This window comes from Copadichromis virginalis, linkage group LG20 (genome assembly GCF_057382275.1).
Source record: "Copadichromis virginalis isolate Kocher_CV1m ecotype Utaka linkage group LG20, C_Virginalis_male_GT1.1, whole genome shotgun sequence".
Lineage (NCBI taxonomy): Eukaryota > Metazoa > Chordata > Actinopteri > Cichliformes > Cichlidae > Copadichromis > Copadichromis virginalis.
The window spans coordinates 12,759,143-12,786,537 of NC_140637.1; the positions used below are offsets into that span (position 1 = coordinate 12,759,143).

At 40.3% G+C, this 27,395-nt stretch overlaps 1 protein-coding gene across 2 annotated transcripts in view; it reads left to right on the forward strand.

The window, feature by feature from the left end:
• hdac7a (histone deacetylase 7a) overlaps positions 1-27,395 on the forward strand; it is a 57,457-nt gene that overhangs the window by 14,567 nt on the left and 15,495 nt on the right. Inside the window, exons 1-9 of one of the 2 annotated variants that reach the window (XM_085443112.1) lie at positions 1,161-2,309; positions 3,360-3,428; positions 22,432-22,625; positions 22,764-22,854; positions 23,514-23,634; positions 23,813-23,907; positions 25,483-25,605; positions 25,842-25,951; positions 26,551-26,652. In XM_085443112.1, coding sequence (XP_085299238.1) covers positions 22,479-22,625; positions 22,764-22,854; positions 23,514-23,634; positions 23,813-23,907; positions 25,483-25,605; positions 25,842-25,951; positions 26,551-26,652 — 789 coding nt within the window. In that variant the 5' untranslated portion in view covers positions 1,161-2,309; positions 3,360-3,428; positions 22,432-22,478. Of the gene's footprint in view, positions 1-1,160; positions 2,310-3,359; positions 3,429-22,431; positions 22,626-22,763; positions 22,855-23,513; positions 23,635-23,812; positions 23,908-25,482; positions 25,606-25,841; positions 25,952-26,550; positions 26,653-27,395 lie in introns of those variants that run through there. The other variant, XM_085443111.1, reaches the window with a different exon arrangement.

Consider the following 27,395-nt stretch of genomic DNA (forward strand, 5'->3'; position numbering starts at 1 on the left):
GTCAAGAAAAAAATGTGTATCTGCACATCTGAACATTGCACAGAACTTAGTGTCTTTAATCTCTGAAAAAAAAAAGTAGTCTGCATTACCGCAGGAGAGAATTACAAACATTCAGTCCTTCGTTATTATGAGGGAAAATAAAGATAGCTAGACATCGAGAGCATCTATTTGGATAGTTTTACCCTGATTTTAACTGTTTCAACTGTAAAAGTCTATTATGACTCAACTTTGTTAAGGATTATGTCAGCCTGCTTTATTTACTGCCACATCCCTTGTTTAACCGTAACTGCTCTTAATTACCCCCGTTTTCTTTTGATATTAGCAGTATCTGCTGTATCAAGGCAAGGTGTGCACCGATTACAGTGGAGTTATTTTTACTGTTATGCCTGTAATACTTAAAAGTTCATCAAAAACAGCTGACAAATGATGACTGAAAGCAAAGTTCTTCGTGAAAATTAAGCATTTTAAAGAGAGGATTATGGATAAAGTCTTTTCCCATAAATAGCAGGACTGATCACGTCAAGCCACCAGCAACCATGATCTCTCTTTCTGCACAACATACTTGAAAGCACAATAGGAAGCTTGTTCACACTTAATACTCAATTAGCGTGAACAAGCTATTGAAAAACTACACAAAATGTCCATGTTTCTACATGACTGCATTTTCTTTCATAACAGACTTCCTGCTTGCTCTACCACACGAGTGAATCGGGTGCAGTTTTAAACACACAGATTTACATTCTTCACGTACAGGAGCAAGTAAAGTCATTTGTATTTGTAGAATCGAGACTACAGTATATGGCATTGGTAATTTGGCACATAGAAACTATCTGAGACATTTTTTATGAGGGCCCCTTTAAACAGCCTTACTTTGTTTTTCCTGCTGTTCTTTGGGACAGCAATGAATGTTATTCAGCTTCAGCTCCAACTGCAGATTAATTTCCAAAGATTAATGTAAAGTTATTTCCTGCGCTCCCACAGTTCAGTTTTGTTAGGAAATATCTCTAATACTTACCTTTGTGATTCTATATAATACTGTGATAGTGGTCTATATAAGTTATTTAGGAAACAAATCTGAAATAGCTTCATAACTGAGCACTGCAGGCAGGAAATCAGAATTACAAAGGAAACCAAACCAGGTTCAAAAATTGTTTTTGTTTCCTGAGAAAATACTTGCAGCTTTTATGGTTTTGTGCAGAAACTCACACAGACTCGAGTTTTAATGTGCACCCAAACAAGCTAATTTGTTCGGTGCTATAATGGTTTTCATTGCACATTAGCTCAATGGTGTATGACTGTAATCAGAGATTTTCTTGTCCACACCTACACCACAGACAGACAAAGTTAATGGAGTGGGGGGTATGAGGCGTTTGAAAACGCTATTCAACAGTATGTAATTTACTGTAAGTACAAGCTCAGGAATCAATATGCAGGACAACTATTTATATTCACTGTACTATAAATAAAGTGAGCGCTAAGAAAGGTATTGCACAGCAGATCTGTGCAAGTCAGTGCTGTAGTGATGGAAGTTCCATTTTGACCAACATCTGTCTCATCTTGGAGGGTCACATGTTGCCGTATCCTGACATGAATAACACTGTGTGGGTTGTTTGTTGTTTTGGAAACATTTAAGCATTTATGACAAATAGTAAATGTTCGCAAAAAGAGCCTAATTTTGTTTTGGTTTTTTTTCTGGGGGCCTCCAAAAGAACCCTGGAGATCCCAGAGCCGAGTCACTCTGCTTGCTGCTGGAAGTTCTTGACAGCAGATGGAGCCACAGAGAGGGAGCTATTATTTTATGTGGCACAAAATCCCCATCTTATTTGTAAGAAAAAGTAAGAAAAAAAAGAAAAAAAAAGAAAAGAAAAAGAAATAAAGTTAAGAACGCCATACAAGTTACGAGCAGTCAAACGCGGAGCGTGCACTTAAAGGGAGTGAGTCGGTGCGGGAAAACAATAGTCAAGAAGGTCCTGTGTGAAGTCAAGGCTATTTTTGGTGGGGCCCGCCTCGCCTGCTATTTCTGTCAGCAGGAGAGCGAAGGGGAGGGAGCAGGGCTTCGAGGGGGCCGGACTTACTTCTCTGTAACTTGCCTCCGATAAGTTCCTGTTTCGGCTCCTCAGTCAGTACAGGCTTCACTGACAATACCAGCGGACCTCTCCATCTCGCTTCCATCACGTTCCGTCAGCTTTTTGGCTCTTTTTACTTGTTCAACGTTTCAAAAACAGACTCCGATACAAGTTGGATTATCTTCAAGTGTGACTGGACTCTTTGAAGGGGCGGTTAGGTGTAAACGGGCTCCAGTTTACAAGGTAGGCAAGCGCTGGTGGTGACACGGTCCGAGCAGCTGAAAGTTTGATAAATGTTCTTAAATTTCGGGCTGTTTTGAGTCGGGCTTTCGACTCGTCGGGCAGGTGCAGTATGGCGTTAAGCTACGTGCGCAGGTGCACTCTTTTAATTGCTCGCGAGCGCTTGGAAAAGTGTCACGCGCGCGCATCTTTGACGAAAACTTAAAAAAAAAAAATTTGGTACTTTTCTCGAGCTTTAATTTATTTCATTAGTCTTTTGTACATATATGTTACATAAAGTCACCATCACCTCCAACAGTCGTTTTAAAACATGATTTGCATTACAGCTCAAGTCATTATGAAGCAAGAAAGTGACTTTAAAGCAAAGTGCCGTTGACAAGCTGTAAATCACGTAAATAATGTCTGCCTTCCTAAACAGAGTAAGGAGTGCTTTGTTGAAACTGCCGGAGGTGTGTTAACCACAAACCTACGTTTCTTATCAGTCATTTCTTAAGATAAGATTCAAATATTATTTACTTTTGGCCCCAGTGAGGTTGAGCAGATGTCGGCCAGCATCACAGTTTAGCAGCAGCACCTCCGCAACCCAGTTTAAAGTGCAGGTGCACTGTTCGCGTACTTTTCTACGACTGGGATTATCGCGCGCGTGCGCGCGCGCGTGTGTGAGTGTGTGTGTGCGCGCGCGTGCTTGCGTGGTACAGCCCAGACCACCACACACTTTTCTCATCTTTTCTATCCACATGTGGGTCAAAATAGTGCACTAGACCTGTGGTTGATACATCACATGAGCAGCTCACATTGTGCCAAGTGCCAGCACATGGCAGTGGTGAAATCTATTAACATACACCTGCAAGAAACGTTGTCACCTCTCTCTTTAAGGCTGGTATTAAAACTGCTTTGTTTATTGTGACATTTTTAGGAAAGGTTCAGAGGTGAAAGCTGCCAGTTATCAACTGTGTTTGTTTTTTTGTTGTTGTTGTTGTTTTGTTCATTGTTGTTAGATATTGTGAATATGAGCTCCAGTTCAGTGATATACTTTTGTCTTTGTCCCCACAGATGGAATCGGCACCTCTGGGAACATCGTAAAGACTGACAGACAGGACAGCGTACTTCCCACAGTGGCAGGTTAGACCTTAAACCTCTGCTGAAAATGTTCAGAATGCAGTTCTGATTTAATAAGTAGTTGGGTTTTTTGGTAATATTTTACTTGAACCTCTTAAAGTTAGGCAAAAGCCATTAGCGCTGAAACGCTCTTGTGGAAAAAGATGCTGCTGCTCTCCAGGCAGTCCCTGCTCACGACTACATCTTGTTTTCTTTACATCATTTTCTTTTTAACATGTGCGCGTGCACACACACACACACACACACACACACACACAGTGTATGCAATTTGGGTGACAGCAGTTTTTCCACAATGATCTAAGCTGCAGTAAAAGTAGAGAACAGGTGCTGGCCTAGTTGGAAAGACGCAGCCTCCTCGGCTGTGTTTTTCATGTGGGTTTAGAAGTTAGTTTTGCTGCAGGTCATGCAGAAGTTTAATTGAACATGCGTCACGCAGTCCTACAAAAATGTGTGAATGTAAATTTACCACATGAGCTATTTATTGTTTAGTAAACGTCCAATAGCATCCGGTTTTAGTTAGTTTCCTACTAAAACAAAAGACTTAGTTCTGTGTTCGAATTAATATTAGGAAATCACTGGTACCAGTGTATAGTACAGTAGAGGGATTCACTTCACTTTTTTATATTTTCACTTCCAGGATTGTGTAAGAGTCATCAGTAAGGATTCTGACGGTCATTCTTCTTGGCACAAAAGCTTCTCACATAAACATCTGGAGATATCAAAACATATTTCCTCCTAATTATGGCTGATTGCAACTGTTTCTTTCACAATGTGGTCATGGTTAGATAATGAAAATGTTCGCTCTGACTACTAGTGTGATGCAGGACGTGAACTTAGGTTAACCCTTTAGCACTCATTTCAAGATGCCACCATCTTTCCAGTAAAATAAGAGCTGGCTTGTTACTTTTCTTTGTAATCGTGTCAAATTTTCAACAATTTTCAGCAACCCTTCCTGTCATGTATTCATCTGTTGTGCCTCTCTTTAACAAAAAGCCTAGTTGATGCTTTTGTTCTTAAACCTGAGCTCAAAAAGTATTTGATCTGCTGCTCCAAGCATCAGAAACAAGTGACCCAGGCTGGCACTTTTAGTCCTGCATTTTTAGTTTAGATTAGCATTCTCTGCTGTGAAGCATGCCTGTGTGATCACGCTGTGTAGGATTACAATGCATGACTCTCTGAATGAAAGCCGGCTCTCGCTGTGCCAGGCTCTGCTGACTGCATGCTAACCAAGGACCCACTATGGGCTTTGTGTGTCTGCGTGCATGTCTCTGGAAAAAAAACTAAACAAAAAAAACCCCATTGAGGTCATGGCCGTAACTGCAGAGTCTGGTTACATGCGTGTTGTCCACACAGGGCAACTGGCACTGGCTCTCTATCCTTTGTCTTCCTCTCTCTAATTTCTCCATCTCAAACATGCACACCTCGCTTTAAATCATTTGGCCTGTGGAGTGCATTGCCCTTACGCCAGACGTCTGAAGTCGGAGATTGGTTAGCGATCTAAGGTGGCGGCGGTCTGCGCCAGATGTGCATAACATGTGAAACCACCATTTTAAAAGCCTCTGGAGCTCAAACAGCCCTTTAAACTACACAGAGTGCTATAATAGACCTGCAGGGTTACGTCCCACTTGTCCTGCTGTGTCTGTAATAGCCTTGAACCCTAATTTTCCACATACGTGAAACAGAAAACACGCAGAAGTGCTGTTCACTTAAAGAATAGCTTGTAATACTTGGCTCCTGTAGCAGTTACCAGAAGTGAGAGCATACAGGTATAATGATGATTTCGGACAAGTTTCACAATGGCTTTCAAAAGCTATGTCTATTAATAAAAAGACCTTCACCTCATATTCAACTTCTTCCTCCAGCAGCCTTTTCCTCTACACGCCCTAGAAATGAAAAAAGACACAACTCTTAATCCTGCAAACAGAGATATTTCAAAATAGTTCAGTTTTTTGTTTTTTGTTTTTTTTTTGATTGACCATAGTAATGTTATTTTTCAATAATTGTTTTCCTAATAAGGAGTGAAAAAACTGCCTTTTTCAGGGCTGTCAGTGAAATCAACAAAAATTCCTTACAAATTTCTTCATAGAAAATACGACTTATTGCAGTTTGCATGTGTACTCTGCTCATTTTCTCAGGCCTTTACTCTATGGATCGCTAAATGGAGTAACTCCAACAGTCATGCAGTGGAGATCACATATCCTAGTTGTGGTTTCCAGCCACATTGGTCAGCTGATCTGGGCACTGTGTTTCTTTTAGTTACCGGTTCCTGTTGAATTAAAGACTCAACTGGAGGAAAGTTGATAAGCAACAATCAATCAATCATTACCTCTAATGCTGGTAATCGTTCTCACTTATTTGTATATCTAAGTAACATGATTCCTATTGAAACATTTAATCAGCAGGTTTAGCCTTTTATTGAGTTGATATATCACTAGAAGACTGTAATGTTGCAGCTGCTAGACTGTTTATTTAGAGCTTAATTGTGCTCCTTCTTGAATTTCCAGTTTGCGCTTTGGCACCCAAATAGCATTAGGTCATTCATCCTCTGCAGCTGCAAATTCAAAAACGTACTGACATTTTGTACTAATGAACAACATATACATTAAGGTGATTTTGAACTCTAATACCCGTTAAAGCCAAATGGGAGTGCAGACACAAGCTGTTCAGTAGTCGAGGTAGTAATGGTTGTAACAGTAGACGGCGTTGGAGGTTTGGCGGCTATTTTTGACCTGCTGAACAAATGGCTCAATTGTCCTGCCTCGAGGTGCATGAAATCACTTGATATGTCAGGGGTAATGTTATATAATACTCTCCAAGGGGGGCTCACAGGACTGTGTTTGTGTGTGGTGCAGTTGTCTACTTTTTATTTCATTTTAGAGCGTGTGTGTGTGAGTTTTTCTGTGTCTGTGTGACAGGCTGCACATATTTAAAGTATTTTCTTGCAAGGGGACTGAGAGACTGTAAGAGTGTGCGCTGTGGCTTGAGGTAAGAGTGTCCTCAACATTTTATTACTGTGTCAAATCAATTCACGTTGCATTAACCTTTGAGCTAAAATCTTTTTGCTGTGGTCTGCTGGGTAACTGGTCTCTTATTGGCCTCCAGCCTCACTCTGATACCTCCCCCTCCCATTTCTCTCTCACTTCCATGCACACAGCCGTGTACATGCCGAGGCACGTAATTCGGATTAAATTTACTGAAGTCAATGGAATTCTTTCTTCTAAGGATTTATTCCTGTGGCATTCAGGGTATAAAAAATCCCGAAACACTCAATTTTCACCTCAGTTACAGCAACTGTGCCAGACGAGAAGCCCTGGATCTAAATCTGTTTCTGAGTTCCAAACTTTAAGGAAGCTGGGGTTGTTCCCGTTTCCCACTATTGGTGAGAAACAAATACACGGAAAGTAAGATGTCCTAGCTTTAATTAGTATCCTCTTCTTTTTTTGTTTTATCTTTCCCTCACCACCAGTGGCTGGGTTTTGCTGGAGATTTCTTCCTGGTAAAAGGGAGTTTTTTCTTCCCACTGTTGCCTAGTGATTGTTTCTAGGGGATCATCTGATTGTTGGTGTTTTCTCCAGCTACTGTAGGCTCTTCACCTTGCAGTATAAAGCACCTTGAGGTGACTGTTGTTATGATTTGGTTCTATATACATGAACTTTCATTGAAATAAACTTGAATCAAAGGACACATTTTACTATTTGTGTACCATTTATTTTAAAGCTAATTTGCTTTTGTTTATACAATTAATACTTAAGTCACCGATCCTAAAATATTCAGGATCAGTGACCTTGTCTTTGTTCTTTTTTCTTTGAAATGGTTAGTTGCTGACTAAACATTACATATGTAGAAATAAAAATCAAGAACATTCATGTAACAGCCCTGAACAAAAAATAAATTTAGATGTTAACTGAAGCATTAAAGTTCTTTGGAGATACAGGTCCATCATTAATGCTAATCATCTTGCTCATAGATAATAAGTTAGCCTGATTCCTGATACTGTAGAAGCCACATATCAGTCACAGGTTCTCCGAACCAGATGATACCGTCTGACCTAAACAGCTCAACCAAGTCATGATTCAGCTCACACCGACTGATGCTGACCTCGGATCAGATGGCTTGTTGTAGGTGCGGATGTAATAGGATCTGACCGGACTCCTGACTTTACATGTGACTCCGTGTGTGTGTGTGTGTGTGTGTGTGTGTGTGTGTGTGTGTGTGTGTGTGTGTGTGTGTCTTGATTATCTTCAGTGACGTTTACAGCTTCAGGCTGATTTCTTTGTAATTGAATAGGAGAACCACACGATACAGGTTTATACAATGCCCATCTGTGGTCAGTGTGTCTGTCTGGGTGTGTGTTTCAGTATATGTAAGACAAGTTTCTGTGAGACACCCCTTTTCACCGAGGATGATGAAAACAAATAGTACTGCAACAGAGGTGAGAAGAGCTGCTGTGTAGTTTGAAATCTCCAGTAAACTAAAACCCGACACGTACAGGAGTTTTGGGCCCGAGGCAGATGCCTATTTTTAGAGAGTAAAACATTCCGATATTGAAGGGTAAAGTGAGGTTGTGCTGGAATTGCATTGAAAGGGGAAAACAATGGTGTTGCTGTTTGTTGACTTTCCAGAAATGTATTTCCCGAACTAGTTAGCAACTTAGGGCAAAGATGCCACTTGACTCCATACCACCATTTGCTCAGCTGTGATGCTTGCAACTACATGTCCTGCAGGAAGTGCTGAGAGCCAGAGCTGCTCTGTGGCAAAAAGTATGGGATGGCTTTCTGCATTATGTAGTGACGTTTTTATATTGCACACCATAGACGTTACTGCTGTTATGTCTGTCATACCATCCAACAGCCAAAGAGGCAGGCGTCACATGTTACCAATCTCACAAAAATGAGTACAAAATCATCTACAAGTATTAGCTTTTTTTTCTTTTTTCTTTTTTTTTTTGTCCAATGGGCAGAACAAACATCTGTTTATTTAAAGAAATCAAATGAAACCAGAAAATTTCCACATTTGATCTACTAAAATTAGAAAAAACAAAACAAAGAGACTTTCTTTTAAAAATATGATCAACCCTTGATTACCAAACAATTTCTCTTTTTGAACATCATCAACTTAATGTTTGGCCTCCATCTTTGTGTACGATTGAGAATGGAATTGGGTTTTTCCAGAATCAATGTTTTTTTTTTCCTTTGTTAGATACGCGCATGTGTGTTTGTGTGTTCATCCCTGACCAGAGTGCAGAGCATGTGCAGGAATGTTAATGCCTTCTTCCTTTGTTATCTGTGCAGACGGCAGAGTGTGATGGTGCATATTCATGAAGCTGCTTTCCTGGAACATGTTAACTACTCCCATGAAATGAAGAGATTTAAATTTAAGAGAAGCAGATAGAGTAGAGCGATACTGTAGATTCTCTCTCTTCTCATTTTGTTTCTTTTCAGTTTTTTCCCAAATCCTATTTCACACATGTACTTTATTGTAGTTCATTAATGTTTTGCAGTTGCAACAGGCACCAAAGCTGGGTGCTCTGGCAGTCAGCCACTCCAGCATGTTATCACCGTTCCAAAAAATCTCCATGTGAACAGGTCACGCAGTCAAGCTTTGCATCTTGAAACCTGTTATAAAACAAGTAGAGGGGGAAACCAAAGTTGCGCCGATGTACACAGCATTTCAGCAGCGTTCATCAAGTAATTAAATTGGGAGTCTTTCTTTATCCTTCAGGAACGCTCATCAAACTTGTTTACGCTGAACTGGATGTTGATGTAAGTTTTGTCCGATTTTGCTGAGTTAAGTCAAACTACGTCTTCCATGCAAGACGGGCTGAGGCTTCAGCCAGATAAGCAGATATATTGTGTTGTTCTTATCAGCCAAAGGCCTTTGCTGCAGATTGTAGCCACCAATCTCACTACCACAGGCTTTTTTCCCCCCAGATATGGCAACAGCCACAGGCTATCAGCATATCAGTCACCACTGTCATTTTGATGACTCACTGTTTTCACTTACAACCAGCAATATTAGTTTATTTTAAATAATCGTGCTTACAGTATCACACAATATTTGAGAGAAGAGATATGAGCAAGACACTTAAGGCATTATTATTTATTTCCCTTACCTGGCTCTGTGTTTAAGAAATGTGTGAATTCTGTGTTTTGTTTTTTTCCCCTTTTCTTCTGGCTTTTTATGGTGTGTGTGTGTGTGTGTGTGTGTGTATTATAAAAGATAAAGAGGGAGATCCCGTCGAGTGTGGGTTTTTTGTTTTTTTTTTTTGTTTTTTGTTGGGAAATGTGAAGAATGTGTTTGATGTGAAGGACAGCAGGAGTGTGAAGGAGAAAAGGAAAATGTATACAGATGTGCAACAGAACTGAAGTTGGATTGATCTCTAAAGTAGAGTTTGTGAAGATTAGTGCAATGAATTCTTAAAATTCTGTGAGAAATTACAGAAAAAAATGATTAAAAAAAAAAAGCAATTTGCTGTTCTCGTACTGTAAATGCAGATGGCATTGAGGGGAAAAATACTGGCCACAGTTGAGTAATCATTCAGGCTGCAAGGGAGTGTCATCCATTTATAGTTCACAACAGTTTGTGTTGGTGTGATGTAGGAACACTAAAACAGCAGTATAATGGCAATCAAACAGTTATTGTAGTGTAAAGTTTATATTTTATACCACATATTGCTGTGTTGGTTTTTTTTTGTTTTGTTTTGGGTTTTTTTATAGTAGAGAAACTGTAAAATAGCAGCTTAAAGACTAGAAATGCAGCTGCCGGTACTTTACTGTAATTTTACAGGAAATGTTATTCCTGTGTGGCTCAGCACACAACTTTTAAATGTAATCGTATTTTTTCGATGGTGAATAGTTTCCTCATGTTACACTGGGAACAGGAACATGCCCAACACAACCAGTGCTGCTTTTGGAAGGTGAGCAGCTGTATTTCATCAGCTGGAGAAGTGCCATTCAGCAAATAAACGGTCCTATTCCTGTCAAAGAAGGAACTCAGTTTCTTAAGTCTCCACATTACCCCATTCTCGGAGTATAAGGATTTATTTATTTTTCGTTTGTTTCATAGTTTAACCTCTGGTCTCCTGAAAAGTATGACACAAGGAAAAACCAAAGTGCCTGTATTGAGCAATGAAGGTGTCCGATGTCATACAAACAAAAACTCAAAGAATCTGAGTTCGTGCAACACAAAGAGAACCTTTCCTCACCTGTGTTATGATTAACATGTTGCAATACCAACTTGGGCCTTAAGAACATTTGTCAGTCAGTCATAGTACTCATTTCCCAAGTTACAGTTCTTCTGTTTGTTGCAAAACAAAGCAAACACAAAAAGTATCACTTTCCCCGTGCTAGAAGAGTGTTTGGAGTAATATCTTAACCGACAGTATGTAAAACAGCAATGGGGAAAAATGGCAGACGATCTGGTGTCTTTTAATGTGTCACTGAGCTAGTGTGTGGCATTCAGCGGAATACAGGAAACGGAGATAATGTGGCTCTCTGAACCACGTCTGTGTCGACTGTTATTTGTCAAACAGGAGAGCACACCTGGTGTCACCTCTGTGACAGACGGAGGCATTCAGATGAGTGAGTTGTTTCCACCTTCAAGCAAATTATAATACTGGGTTAAGATAATTTAAAAAAAAAAAAACAAAAAAAAAAAAACCCCAAAGTGACAGAGATGCACTCTGTCAGAGTTTTTCTATCTGTGTGACCTGTATGTGAGTTATGTAAATGGGTGTATTGCTGGTATGCTGAGCTGGTGGAATCCCAAAGCACCTGTTTAGATGAATTGGAACAGGATGTAATGACTTAGATTCCTCACACGATGTTCATAAATCTCCTGATGGAAAAAGTGAAATGAGACAAATTTTAAAAACGTGTAATTAAAAATAAAGTGGCTTTTGTTTCAAATACCTTGCCCTTGACTCAGATTTGGAAATACTCGGTAATGACTCTGTTATGTCCTTAACTTTAAAACTGTTTCCATCTTCACTGTGATTCAGGAGGTGGAGCTCTTTCTGTCTGTTTGTCGAAGTCCCTTTTTCTAAAGACTGTCCCAGATGTATCATCATGTGAATGTAAAAGAAAGAATTACCATGTGTGTGGTATAAGAAAAATGCCATGTGGCAGATTAGGCTACTGAAATATATAAATTCAGTCAGGTTTAGGGCTAATTGGCGAACATTAAAACACAATATTGCTATGGTGAAAGTGGTAAACGCTGTAGCTGTATAACGTCATTGTAACTGTTGTTAGCTTGTGGTTGGTCCTGTCGAAGCTGCTAGTATAGTTTATTTGTAGACTTATTATTTCAGTGGCAGCTGGCTCTTATCTTATTTTTGGAAAAAAAAATATAAAAATTGTGATGTTGCATAAACACGCTGATTACAGAGGCAATGAAAACTTCATTTTTGAACGATCAATAAATTATTCATCAGGCTGGTTTTTGTTTATATAAATAGAAGTCAAACCTCACACACTGAACCATTATCATCTCATTTTAATCCCACGCCAACTGTACGGGGGCTGGCAAACAGGATTCTTAGGTAACCTGCAATCTAAGTATTAAAGCGGGAAGAAAATCATGAATTATTTATTGATTTATTACAAAGTAGTTATGTATTGAGCTTGGCAAATGTTTTGGAGGAGGGTGAAACGAATCCAAGTGTGGATTTTTCCTGTCGTTCTCACATGAAGGCCTGCAGCCAGATATCTTTCAGAGGCTTGTGGATGATTTAGGTGCCTCTGGTGTCCTCACTTAACACTCGGTGATGTTTTCACTTCAGAGGGTCGTCCTCATTTTTGCTGTAACACATGCATACGGACACACACACTTGCATACACATAGCAGAGGGTAGTTCCTAAACTTGTTGACAGCCACACACACTAGCATTTACACTTGGATACTCCAACTATGCACCAGCAGAGCGAGATCATAAATATAGAAATATTTTGGCGACAGTTGTAGGCAGGGAGGCCCACACCCATACACGCGCACTTGTGCACACACGCACACACAAACCACAGTCTGGCCAGCTGCTCTGGGAAGACGAGGTTTTGAATGGGAGTGACAGCTGTGGATTCCTCTGGATGAAGGAGGGAGAAAGGGAGATAGTAGATAGGAAATGTGAGCAAGGAAGGGGGATCAGTTGCTGAAGGAATGAGCGAGTGAGAAGAAGTGGTGGAAAAGGAGAGCGGGAATGACAAAGAAAAACACAGATGAATGAAAACCCGTGGGGTGCATCAGAATTCCTTTTTCCTCAACGAACTCCCTGCAAATTGAACCGCACTCTATGGAGCAGAGTAATATCAAAGCTGATCAATATAACCTACCCATGGCCCTAAAAAGTATCCTAGTATCAATATGTGTCTCATTTTAAAATAAATGTATTATTTCAGGTTTGAAAAAGATTAAATAATGAGATGTAAACATGTCCTGGCAGCAGTTAACTTTTTGATGTAGCACACAGTTGAGTTGGTACTCTTAGAGAGAACAAAGAAACACAGAGCGTTCCCAGAGTAAAGAGCATGTGATTCTAACTGTCAGTACCAGACTATTTATAAAGATCCTGTGTTGCACAAGGCTGATTTAGCAACTTCGTGGATTTTTCTTTTTTTGTGAATACACCCCCATGTCTTGTGCTTTTTACTCTGTTTGATTAGCTGTTACTATTGTTGCTCTGTACTAAATGCTAAATGACAAAATCTGTATTTGCAATAGGTTTTCTGAGTCCCTCCCCCAGTGACTTGGATCTTTCCTTGTAAGACGCTTCGTAAGAACCTAAAAGTCAAGATGAACAAATCATTCTTCTTTTCTTCCTTTCCAAAAATGGAAAAGAAGAAAAAATTAACAGTGTAATCAGGTGTCGCCATGGCCGACAGACAAAACAAACAGCTCCACCTGTGGAAACCAGGAAGGAATTGAACAATCCATTGAAAAAGATGTCGAATTGCTGTGACCAGTTTGCCCCATAGTGGCACTTCTCCCCCTCAAAAAAAAAAGTTATAGTAAGCTTTACAGCTGAGATTTTTTTTTTTTTTTTTTTAATATGCTGTTTAAAAAATTTGTTTTAGTCATTCCTGTAACATGTGTTTTGTTAACATGTACTGACAACAGTGGAAAAAATTTCTTGCACCACTCCTGCTTCCTAAAAATTAGCTGAGATAATGTCCTAAAAAGCCAAAGTATTCCTTGAGTAGTGGAAAAACTAAATGTCCTGGTCAAGTAGCACTGCAAAGTTCTTGAACTCTTTAAGCTGTGTCTGAGCCTATTTAGTACTACAAACAATTGAAATGGATGAAACACAACTTATCTGGGCTGTCAATAGCTGACTTAGTAGTTTTCCATGTGCCTATAACGTGTGTGTTCATTACATTAGTCTGTTGCCTTCAGGGCCAGTGTTAGTCATTAATCTGAGTCGTTAATGGATGTCAGACTCTCGGCTCATCGTGAACAGAAATGGCGATTTGAACCGATCAGGCGATAGTGTCCGACAAAGAGGCCTTCAGAGAAAGCAGTGTTATTCTAATGAGAAACTTTCCAGCTGTAGGGCTCAAGGGCACTGTGGCAGCGTCAGCGTCACAACAACAGCAGGGGGAGGAGGAGAGGGGAGGAAATGGGAGTCTAAACTGAGCTCTTAAACAGGAAGCCACCCTGGTTCTCTCATTGTTGTGTTTTTATAGACTCGACTTCCTGCTGACATGACCGCCCCCGTTACCATGGTTGCAATCCATGTTGTTTATGGGATGGACTTCAAAGATCCCCTGGTGGCAAGACACTAACGGTCACTGCTGTGTCAAGAGTGTGATGCGGAAAATGTGTAGTGTGTTTGTGGGGCTGAAATATGCTTTTAGTTGTACAGAGGTGTGCGCTCGTGAGGATTTAGAACGCTTCCTTTAGTGTTACTACAGATGTGAGTTATCACTTAATTTATGTAGTTCAGATTTTATTTGTTATACTTACTATACTAATTATGATATTCTTAGGACTGTTTTGCTCCAGGTGAGTGAGGGAGTGTGAGCAAAATGATGAAATGAACAGTCTGGTGTCAGAGAGATTCGCCAAATAGAGGCAGAGAGAGGGAGGGAGGAAAGAAAGAGAAGGAGTTAAAGAAAAAAAAAAGAGGATGTGGCCGACAGTAAAAGATGACTGGAGGGGAGTGGAGCTCTCTGTCTAATTATAGATCCTGCTGTGAGTTGGCTGAGGCAGAAGTGCTACTGGGGCTTTCACATTGCCGGATATTTACAAGACAAACACGGGTATGTGCCACTGACTTTTTTTATTGTTACTTCCATGTGTGTACTTGTGCATGCGACAGTTTGGTTTTTTTTTAAGAGAGAGTACGGTGAGGGAAAACTTGTACGAAATTCACTGGATACCGCGCACTAGAACCCTGCTGTGATGTGTGCGTCTGAGAGTGTGATGACTGACCTCAATCAGCCCAGCTTGTGTATTAAAGAGAGCGGTGCAGAAAGTTAAAGAGCTTCTTTCTTGCGTTGTTTAATTCTCAGCCCTGTGTCTCACTTTTTTTTGATACTGCACTACTGTGCTTCGACAGTTACTACTAAACTTTTTTTAACAGCGGCAGCACAGTGTGTGTGTGTGTGTGTGTGTGTGTGTGTGTGTGTGTGTGTGTGTGTGCTCTTGCTGATCTCACACACAGCAGCACTGGATGTTTATGGAAACTCGTTGAGGACTTGGGAAACTGGACCCTCAGTGCATTATACATCAACCTTCTTCTATTACACACACACGTATACTGACATAACCACACACTTGCAGTCCCATCTGTTTGTTACATGCACACACACCTTTTATACACTTAAATGGTTTTGGGATGACTGCTCTGGTTGTTTGCACGTGCCAGCGGTTCCTGTGAGGGAATGGTGGCAATATTAATCGAATGAAATCAATCAACATGTGAGATTTTTAGCGTTTACTTCAACTTCCATGTGCCCGCAATACTATGCAGTAAAACCTGCCTTTGACATAGTTTTCTGCTGCTATTATCGATGGATGGTTCTGGTTGAGTCAGCAACATAGAGGAAGGTTTAAAATGCACTTCCAGCATAAAGTTCAGATTTTTGGTTTGGCAAATAAGGAAGTGAGAAGTAGTAGGATTTCAGGAATATACGTTGCACGAGTGTGCAATTTAGCATCGAGGGAATTTCTAGTAGTAGCCTAGTATAGATCAAAAGTCACGCTGCTAAGTGCTGTCATTTGCCAGATTTACATTGCATCAGAAAATGGTGACATAAAGTTTCATAAAGCCACTTCTATTTGTGTCAATATGTGGCTTCAAGAGCTGACCATTTCTCATCCTGCTTCCAATAACTGCTGCAGTGTGTTATTTTAGTTTAGTTTTTGCAGATTATAAGAAGCTGCTTACTTAAGAAGAGCCAGGCTTAAACCCCATGGGTCTGATCGTGCATTTGTTTGCTTTGGATGAAACTGGAACGGTTTTCCTTGGCAAAGCGCTCCAAAGACATGCTGCAGGCTTGGATCAGGAATTCTATGGAGCAAGTATTCACGCGCACATCCTCAAATACCATCACACTAAGCGCACAATGGTTTGACAGGTGTTCAGAGTGTGTGCGCGATCATATTTGACTCCACATTATAAACACAGGTGGATTCTTCTATTACATAAGCTTGAAAAAGCACTGTAATAACATGGATGAATGCCGTCTCAGGCTTAAAGAGAAAGACTCGAAAATCGGAGTCAAAAGGCAGCCTTCTTTCAGATTTGATTTGATTTGATCTCTGAATGTCGTTGAACCTCTGTTAACTGTGCTTATTCTTTCTTTCATCTGAAAGGTCCTAATTTGCATTGGAGTCTTTTTTTTGTGCCTGCAGCTCAACAGATACCTTGCGGTAATGACATTTTTATCTTCTGAAATTAGCTGGTGCCTCTAAAAGGTGTAGTGTGATTTAGACACACACGCATGCAGCAGAGAGAAAAGAGAAGGAGTTCTAACTATATTTGGATGTGTGACAAGACACAAAGTGGTTGATTGTTGACTTTATAGTGAGTGGTTCTCACTTGTGGCACTATTCTGGCTGTCAGCTCTCAGTGAGTGAGAATAACTCGCCTTATCTACACGGTGTTAAAGAGAGGGGACCTCTTCACCTTTCTTGTCTGCTTGTACTTTTTTCGTTTTGTTTTGGGGTTGTTTTTTTTTCTTTCCAGTGTTCCTCAGTTTTATTGCAGCGGCTTTTTCTCTCTCGCCCCATTTTCCACTCCACAAGATGGTTTTGAGGAAGAAAGGGAGAGAGGAAAATACCAAGCGAGGGAGAGAACGAGAGAGAGGCCTTTGCATATCCTTGTCTTACCTGTAAAACCAGTCCAGACTGAGCTGTACACCAGTACAGAATAAAAGAATAGAAGAAGGGAGGACTCAGATGTAAGGGATTACCCAAAATCACTTGCTGTGGGAAGGACTCCTTGTCTCTCTCTATCAGTCACACACATCTGGACGCACCCATTTGAATTTCATGTTGTCTTCATTGAGGACATGCACCTAATCTACATAATCTGCCTGATAATTCAGCACATTCCCAACGGTTTCTGCAACTAGGCGAGCAGTATCGTACTGCACCCTTGGTAATTTTCATAATGACACACTGACACTCCCACACGTTCTCACTCGCACAAACACACTCACTGAATGTAAACCTCTCAGTTGAATTTGTCTGTCTTTGTTTCACAAAGAGCTTAGCTGTGTGTCACCGTTAAATCCAAATTTCAAAATAAAACGTAACCTATTACAGTGTTAGGTATGTTGAAGTTTTAATCTTGGCAACAAGAAGTCTTGGAGTTCTGTGCACATTTAAACACACAGAGTAGTTACTTTGTTACCCTTGACTGGAAGATGTGGGCACCGTTTTGTTTTAGTATAAAAGTCTGCCGATGCTGAATGCACGACCACGTTGTTTTCTGAATGTTGGTCTCAGATTTAGTGTAAGGCTAAAAAAGACACATTAACAAGAAGCACAGCTCACTCTCTGGGCAGTATTTACTGTTAAGGAAACAGTACTATCGTTTATATATATATGTGTGTGTGTGTGTGTGTGTGTCTGTCACTGGACATAAATAACTTGACCTTATTATATAGTATTTTACTACTTCAGTATATTTCCAAATAATTAGACAGCACATTCTCTCTCTTGACTGTACTTCCTTTAGTGATATAACATATTTTTGGGGTCAGCTATTAAAAATCATAGTTATCAGGCTTTCAGTAAACATTTTTCTCAAATAAATCATTAAGTCGACCTTGAAGACTTTGATGGATGAAAGTCATATTTTAATGGATAGTTAAGATGACCCCGCCCTACACCCCAGAATTCTTTCCAAACTGTCATGTTTACACACAGAAAGAATGGCACACACACAATTACCACGCATTACCAAAAACATAACCTCTTTGGTACTCCTCCGGAACTTTGGGACAAATAAATACATAAAACCCATCAAGTTCCAAATGCAGTGGGGGTTTTAAAATAAATTTAAAATTAGTTTCTCAACTTTCTTTGGCTTTCATGAGTATCATGTTACTAATGCTCGAAAAAGGACCTATTGCTTAAATGTATGTGTGCATGATATGCATGTTATTTTAGCACATGCATTCCCAGCTCTATTTGCAGAAAATAGCTGTGCTTTTTAAATAAAATCAACATGCAATCATAAGCACAAGGCCAAGATTTGTTATTTCTATCTGAGTGCAACATGCAGATGTAATGAAGTGTAACATAATGCCATTCTTTAAGGGAACTGAAAACACCAGAGCCTCGTATTACTGGGAGAGGCCCCAGAGAGAGAGACTTTGAATGATTTAAATGTGCCTGCAGAAGTTAAACCACTACATGGTGTCTAGCCTTAAAGTCATGTTGGCTTCATGGGCAGCTCATGAGGCATTCAACCAGGATGACTACTGAGTCCTATCCGGTTGTTCAGTCTGACGTCACTAGCCGTGTCTGGGTCTAAACTCCGCTGCAGGTCCATATATCAAACGATCACTGTGGCATTACTGAGAGTTGAAAAACTGTCTAAAGTCTTTCATCTTTAATAAAATGATCAGCGTTCTGCTCTACCAGGTGTAACAATTGAGTTTAACATCCAGGCATCCATGAAAACGGAATTTATGACATTTAACGGAGTTAGAAGTTAGCAGGGAGTTAGCTCGCTAGCTTCTATCTAAATACAATATAGCATGTCCTGACTGCGGGGTTTTGGAAACAAATTAAAACGTACAACTCTGCTATCACTTCCAGCATAAATGAAGACAGAAAACTAAACAGCAGTAACGTTTGTAGGGTTACTGAAGTTGGGCTAGCTGGTATATAATGATGTGCTGCGTGACCGCTAGCGACACAGCTACGTTAGCATAATATAAACAAGCTAACTTTTTTTCCACTCGATAAAAGTTACCGTGAGTGTTCTCGGTGGTCAGGAACAAATGTAATCGCATGGCAGGATGCTGTAAAAGGACCAAACTTCAGCCAGGAGAACAACTGAGATAATCCATCCACAATACGAGGTTAGTCATTCATATACTGCTGCATGGGCTGGGCTGTAGTTACATCCTAAGGTTTTAAAAACTGAGCTTAAATAAATGATTAGCGGTAATAAAAGCCGAGGGAGGTCAACAGTGATCACTGACTGTTTTAGGAGCTTTTTGAGATTAAATAGAAGAAAATACATAACATTAAACATGTTAACAACACAAAAGCCATATTAAACGCAGACTACTTTAGACCCGGAAGTAGGATTCGTCGCGTCATCACTGAACAACCGGATACTCCAATGTAAGCACATCACAATACTAGAAATGCAGTAGTTTGTACCAAAACCAGTATAATTACACGATTTTCAACCCCCCGAAATACAAAAACAAAATGATTGTCCTGTGTTTAAATAATTACTGGCAAATGTTTATATCTTGTTAAAGGACAAAGACCAGATATTAGGATGGTTGCGTTTACTTTGGGTCTTCATTCACAGTGAGGTTCCACGCTAACGGCATGTCAGTGCGAGGCTGTGAGTGTGTGTGTGTCCTGCACTCCCGTTCACATGGGCTTACCGGACAATGTCTGGTCCGGGTCAAGAGTGCTGGAAATCAACTGATTCCAGTCCCCTGGTCAGTCTAGTTTGAATGCAGAGTAACATGTAACAGACGTTCCTTAGAGGTCTGCTGGATATCAACAGTGTCAAATAAAGTTATAGCTTGGTACACAGATTACACATCAGGGAGTAACAAGTTTATAAAAAACTTTTTTACATTGTATTCTGCTGAGATAATTGCGCTCTACTGCCAAGTGATTTCATGTTTTGTAAGTTCTTCATAAAGACAAGCAAGTTTAGCAACATTTGGCAGTAATGAGGATTTTTCCAAACTCTTGAAATTAATAAGAGAAAGCTGTTTTGTGTGTGTGTGTGTGTGTGTGTGTGTGTGTAGGTCAGCATTTCATGGACATCTTCGTTGTGTTTTTTTTAATTTATTTTTTTGTTTTTAATTTATTTTTTTTGACAACTAACTAGAAGCTGCAGGTGACATCACTGGGTTACTCTAGAAGAGAGATTGTGGTTTCCCTGTAGAAACAAAGACGTCTATGTAGGTAAATGTTGGAATAGAGTGCCATTTGCTATTTATCACTCAGGAGAGCAGGGTGACAGACAATGGTGTGTGTGTGTGTGTGTGTGTGTGTTCTCCTCTACATTTCCTCAGAATAATGACGTTATTATTCTGTGTTGTCATTAAAGAAAATATGTGTGCATAGCCGCCTGTGTCTTTGTGAATGTGTGTGTTTGCCAAGGGATTTCTATTATTCCAGCCACGGCCGGCATTCGGGATGTCTTTCTGCATTTGTAGCCTAATATGGAGGAAGAGTACTGACGATCTAATACAGTAGGTGAGGTTTAATGTTTGTTCTAGGAGACACAGCACTACTGACATCATCTGTCTTCTGTACTGTTGTGTTCATGCCCAGCCTTGTCGCAGATTGTAAAAATAGTCACCTTCTGAAGAAGTCCATGCACATTATGTAATTATTCACAATGAATAAATCATCCATTTACAAAGCGAATGATGATCAGCGTGAGATGCACAATGTCAACATGGTGCTTTAAATTTCCATCTTCAGTCATTCTGCGGTCACTGTAATAAACTTTTAAAAAGCATCAGCACAGCTTCTTGGCTTAACCAGATAGTTTTGTTGTAAAACTTTAGACTTCTGGCTCGGACGGAATTAAAAGTTCAGACAAAAAAAACAAGAAAAATCTTCCCTCCTTTATTTAAATCTTTTACATTTTCCAAGGCCAACTAAAGGGGCTGGATTGGCTGCTTTTAAAGGTGAGTTTCTGGCCCTCAGGCAGTTTGCTTGACGTTATGTGGTGCACATAAACATGAATGGTCCTGTATTTCATGAAGGGCAGCAAGATTTTGAAACTGAAAGTGTGTTTTCTGACTACATTGAGTATTTTTTTTCTTTCTTTAAACTCCTCTGTTAGGACTCGTGACTGAGGTAACCTACAAAATGTAGTAGCTGTCAGACATGCGGTAAAGGACTTCTTTTAACCTAAACCACAATCTTTTCTCAAACCTAACCAAACAGTGAGAGAAAAGGCAGCTTAAGTGTAAAAATATTTATTTTTATGATAGTGTGGGATTCGAGCTGCAGTCTCCTTGGTGAAAGCTGTTTGACTTACCTGACCACCACCGGCTCCTGGCTCGTAAGGTGGTCTTGTTTTTCAGACTGGAAGCAGATCGTTTTGTTTGCACGAATACAAATAAGATTAATTTTGGCGATTACTTTACAAATTCCCCTGAGACTGTGGCATCTATTCATTTCCCTTCATGCCCATATCCAGTCAAGTGCTGCTATTGGCATCAGGCCAGGGCACGCTGTGAGTGACATTTACTTCACACTCTGCAGCCCGACATCTGAGCGGCACCCAAGATGATGTCATATGAAGTTATTTCATTGTGCTGTGTGTGTGCGTGCACGCGTGCGCGTGTTTGTGCACACATGCAAGTTTAAGCATTAGGCAGGTTTGTGCAATCGGTATTTACTCAAGCCTATTTTGTGTGCAGCTCGTGATTGTGTGTAAATGTTTTTCACCGTACGTGTGCCTGCTTGCTTTCGGAAAGCTTGTTTATGCGTGGGTGGTTATTCAAATGTGTGAATAAATAAACCAACATATGCAGGTGAATGTGTGTCACCTGCTGCAGCATTATCCACATGTGTGGTGAGATATATTTGAATACCTATATGTGCTTACAGCTCTGTCTCTTTTTTGGTTTGAGCCACTGTATATTATTTTATTTATTTATTTATTTTTAGTCATGTGTAGACATTTGTGTCTGTGTGTGCCTCATGGACGGAAACCCCCCACCCCCAAGCTGTTCCCAAGCTGTTCCCTCCCTGGATCTTGTTTTTAGCACTGGGTGAGGCAATCTTTCCCATTGACTCAGCTGTGCGATGCAGATAATCCCAACAGCAAAAAGCATGGAAGTGTGTGTGTGTGTGTGTGTGTGTGTGTGTGTCGTGTGAGTGTTGGTAATGAAAGACCTACACAGATGCCATAAATGCTTCAGGAATGCTGTTTCTACTTGTTGTGTTTACATAAACCCAACTTTCTTGATTCCTGTGTCAGTTTCTTATTATTCCTTCACTTTGGGTCTTGGTGTACTGCATTGGGCATCAGCTTAGGTAGTTGCTGAAGAGCCTTTCATGCTTTCACTGCTGTAGTTTCAAATCCTGTTGTAATTTGTCCCAAGGTTCCTGAAAGCTATTTCAAGCACAGATCTAGAAGGCCCAAATAATTTTGTGCTTTTCCGTTTTTATTGTAAAGCAATTTATATAAAGCCTGCTTCATAGCGACTCCCATGTGCTCCTTGAAATCCTAAATGTTTGTTTTTTCAGCACTTCCCACAGAGCATCAACTGTTCCTCATTGAGGATTGGGCAAACTGTCTCTCTCTCTTCACTTTATCCTTGCCTTTTCCCAGATTCCTCAGTGGCAGTGGCAGTGTCGCGCACATCCTTGCTGTTTCCCATGGATCTCAGGGTGGGAGAGCGGGGGATGCGCCCTGGTTCGGACACGGTGCTCCTCACCCCGCTGCACCCGCCTTTACACCTTTCACCATTCTCCCCACAACCTCGCAGCTCCTTCTCCCAACAACAGCTTCACCAGCAAATCCGGGTAAGGGGGAAAAAACTGAGTAAAACCATAAAAGACTTCTTGGGAAAACTTGTGTACAATATATTTATTACACTGCAGTCTTACCTGACTTTTTGCTTTATAAATGTTGCTAATCTGTGTATGTGTTTGGTGGGGTAGTTTAATATGGAACAAAGGAGGCGAGAGCACGAACATCACGAGAAACAACAAGAGTTGCAGCAGCTAAAGCACAAAGACAAGAGTCAACAGAGTGAGTCCACACACACACACACACACACACACACACACACACCCACACACAAAATTGGAAATTAAACTCTAACTTTGCTACTCTACAGGTCTCTACAAGACTCCAGCTAATATTTATTTATTTTTTTCACTTTTCATAAAACCATTTCCACAAATTTAAGAATAATTATGGCCCAGAGTACTAATCATGGCCAGAGAGGAAAGTCCCTGCAAGAGATCATCTTCATCTTTGCTACACAGTGTTTCTTCAATTGCAAAGCTGCTTTCTTTGAAGTGAGATCTAAATATAACCTGAAAAAGTGGAGATAAATATAGTTTTGCATCCAGGCACATAAAGTCCCTGGGTCAATATTGACTTGATCACTCCTAGCACCAGCTGCCACCTCGGTGTGCACACTTACACACAAGAATGGAAGCAAACATAGTCTCAGGCCTAACCGGTGACTTCACAGTGCATTGCACACAAATGCATCGACACTCGGAAGCATACATGCATGTATAGTATTTGCGTTTTATTTATGTATTTATTTCCTGCACAACTATGCAAATAATGTCTAGCTGTGAACACTGTGCTTTAGGCAGGGCTTGCTCCTCCCTTCATGCTGATACAGCTGGTAAATGTTTCTGTGGATTTGATTGGTTGCTGTGGCTGATTGACAGGCGCGGTGGCAAGTTCCTTAGTGAAACAGAAACTCCAGGAGGTGATTCTTAAGAAGCAGAAAAAGGCTGAGCTGGAAAGAACAAACGCTAACTCTCTGACTGCACCTCCTGTCCAATACAGGTAACGCAGCATGTGTGAACAAGCAGAACACAAAACACTAAGTGTACAACACAGTCACATCATAATAATAGTGTTATTCTTTAAATGCACTTTATATCGTGAATTTGAAGTAAAGCTGTACCAGGTGTTTACATGAATGGCTTGATGTGTAATTGTTGTTATGTTGTGTTTTTTGCAGAAAGCTGGGCCCTGACCCTAGCATACCCACTCTTGTTTCCTCTTCAACGCAGCCCCCTCATGAGGGTCCAGAGGGCACGCCGCTGCGCAGAGCAGGTGAAACATTTGACGCAAAATCCTATTAAGGAGAAATCTGACGAATACATATCATGGCGGAAGCTATGAATTGACACTATAGGGAAGTGAAAGTGAGTTATGACGTGAAAGACCCGAAGACAGCCTGGTCATTTATCATTTATCATTCAAATAGCAAAGTGAAATATTTACTTCAGTTAGTTCTTTCAGAAGGGAAGAAATATTGCACTGCTCCTGACTTCATGCCAAAACCGGAGGAATCAAAATCTGTTTAAAAAAATAAAATAAAATACCGTATTTCCCGGACTACAAAGCGCACCTGAATATTAGCCGCACAAGCTAAAATCAGGGGAAAATCCTGTTTTGTACATACATTAGCCGCACCTGACTAAAAGCCGCAGGTGTTTCAATGTTGACTTATCATATGTAAGAGAATATGCACAAATCGAATTGTCAGGAAAGAGATGGCTGTTTGGAGACACATCCCTTTTATTAATATTTTGAAAAACAAGTTATGGGTACATATTTGCATAACTTTTTAGGTATATGTACAAGTAGCGGTAATTACAAGTAGGAAACATGTACTGTGCTTCATAAATGAGTAACAAATGTAGTACATAACAATAACCTAGGGCACACCAGAAAAATAGATTGGACTACCTTTTAGGCTCAGGTGCAGTGACACGGCTTTAACAAGAAGAAAAGTCAGTCATTCACCACCATCTTCCTGCGCACTAAAACCACCAAAGTCCTCTTCTCCAGTGTCGGATACGAACAGGCTCAGGATGGCTACGTCATCCACTCTCAGCTTCTTTCCTTTGTTGTCAGTGTCAGAGTCGAACACCCTCTGAAGGGCCGTGGCGGTGTCCTCCTCTCCATCATGCAGCAGTCCAGCCCTTCGAAATCCGTTGGTGATCATGGATGTTTTTACACTTTTCCACGCTGTCAGATTCCACCGGTGGAGTTGGGCATAACTTGCTTTTCGCACGTTTATCGCCGCACATCATCCACGACTCCCGCTGAACGCATAGCACTACTTTGAAGTTTGTTTTTCGCGCTACTTTTACGGCACTATGTTGCCTGGCGGATGGACATGTGACCAACATACCACTCTTGAACCCGATACTGTGTGTCACATGCCCTTCCGCCAGGCAACGTAGTGCCGTACAACACCGGAACAAACAAAACAAATCGTCTTACGATATGACAAAAATCATGGACAATCCATAGAAAAGCCGCACCTGACTAAAAGCCGCAGGGTTCAAAGCTGGTGCAAAAAGTAGCGGCTTATAGCCCGACAATTACGATATATATATATATATATATATATATATATATGTATGTATATGTATGTATATGTATGTTTATTTTGAAAGGTTGTCTCCAACCTTTCTATCAAAAACTACTGAATAATCTTTACTCAGTCCAGAGAGTAAGAGTTCCTGTGGATTAAGTATTTGGTAACACTAACATTTTCCTGTTATGACACATTGTGAACATTTGGGATTTCATTACATGGAAATTGATTCATTTTCAGCTTTTACAGTCAGCAAACAGCATGAAGTAATATTCCTTTGTTCATCTCTTATTCACTAGCGTCGGAGCCTAATCTGAAGGTGAAAAACAAGCTGAAGAAACACCTGAATACCCGCAAGAGTCCGCTCACCCGCAAAGACAGTGCCCCACCCACTGTCAAGCACAGAGTTCCTGATACACTGGGTAACCTTACAGACACACAAATGCAGCAATACACAAGAGCGCTGCATTATTGTAGCCGTAAGCTGTTCTCAATTATTACCGATGCGAGCAACGTTTTTCATTTGTTCATTTTTGTTTTTTTGCCTTGTTTGTTTGTTTTGTACATGATTGTTTGATTGATCTGCTGTGATGTGATTGAAACACAATCGAGCTTCATAGTCAAATATCAAACTCACCTTCTGTCTGTCTGTCTGCAGACTCGTCCCCGAGCAGCAGCAGCACTCCAGTCTCTGGCTGTAGCTCTCCTAACGACAGTCTGCCTAATGAGAATGGACTGCTGCCATCTGCAGGCGGCCTCTCACATGAGGTTTGACAAGAAACACACACACACAGTGCTGTTGAGTCCTCTCAGTTTTACTGTATTAACTCTATCTAAGTTGACGTAATGATATTAAGTTATTTTCACACTTGTTTTAGTAAAATAGTAAAACAGGCATTTTGAGCAGGGTTAAAAAGTTGTTTTCCATGCATTGGCTGCTGCTGAGATGCTGGGTAATGATATGTTTAAATCCATAAGAGTATGGGAACACTGTTTGTCAGCTGTTTATACATAATTCATTTAATCATCAAAGTCAAAACAAAGCAACCTCTGTCACACCTGCTGCGAATGTCTGACTCATGATTTCCCAGTGTAGAGGCAGCTAGAGACAAAACATTAGCTTAGGTTTCATTAGACCATGCTGGTGTAGAGTAGCTCAAAACAGACTGAAATTATTCTAAATAATAACATTTTCAGTTATTATTAACAGTAGAAAATGTTAGACAGTATACCAGCTTTGGTTTAAAATGTGAAAATCAGTTTGTTAGTTTTTTTCACATATGGTGTAGATTAGGAAAGTTTATTTTCATCAGCACAGTTTCAGTTGGATTTCAATTTTACATCATGTTTATGTTTGGTATTCTCAGGCCCAGAAACTGCTGCTCAGAGATGGTACTCTAGCTAACTTCACCATCCAGAGTCCCTCCACCCTGCCCACCATCACACTGGGACTACCGGCTAACTCGAGGGTAAAAACTGAACTCATTTCTTACCTCTGCCAAGAAAGTTATGTTTCTGGTAGCGTTTATGTGTGTGTGTGCGTGTCATTTTGTCATTCTGTCTGTAAACGCGACATCTCGAAAGGTTTTGGATGAATTCTGACTGAACTTTTTAGGGGTGTAGAGCAGTTTCATGTTAAACATCTGTTCAAGGTCAACTTGATTATTTGTTAATCAAAAAGTGACAAAAAGCCTTATAACATAGAAACTGTGATTGAAGTTTTAAATATCGTGACACATTTGACCTCTGACCTCACAATAGATTGATATGAAGGTGAAAAGTCATAATGCGATATAGAGCTATTTAAAACTATGTTTCTTAATTTCCTTGTGTGGGTGGGTTAGGGTTGGCTGTAGCTCAGGCGATGGAACTAATCTACTACTGGTAAGGTTCATGCTTTGATCCCTGGCTGCTCCAGACTGCTTGCCAAAGTATCCTTGGGCAAAATACTGAACCACATGTTGCTCTCTGATGCATCCATCAGAGTGTCGATGTGTGTGACTGTTAGCTAGAAAGCATAGGAAAAAAAGTGGTTTTATGATTGGATGTGAAGGGGTGACTAAGTCATGTTGTAGGTAGGAGTAGAAAAGCACTACATGAGAACCACTCCAGTTACCAGTTTGTATTGACAACATACAGGCATACAGGGAATGTTATATAAGGATTCTAAATATCATATTAATTATTATGACTTTGTTATGTACATTAAGGT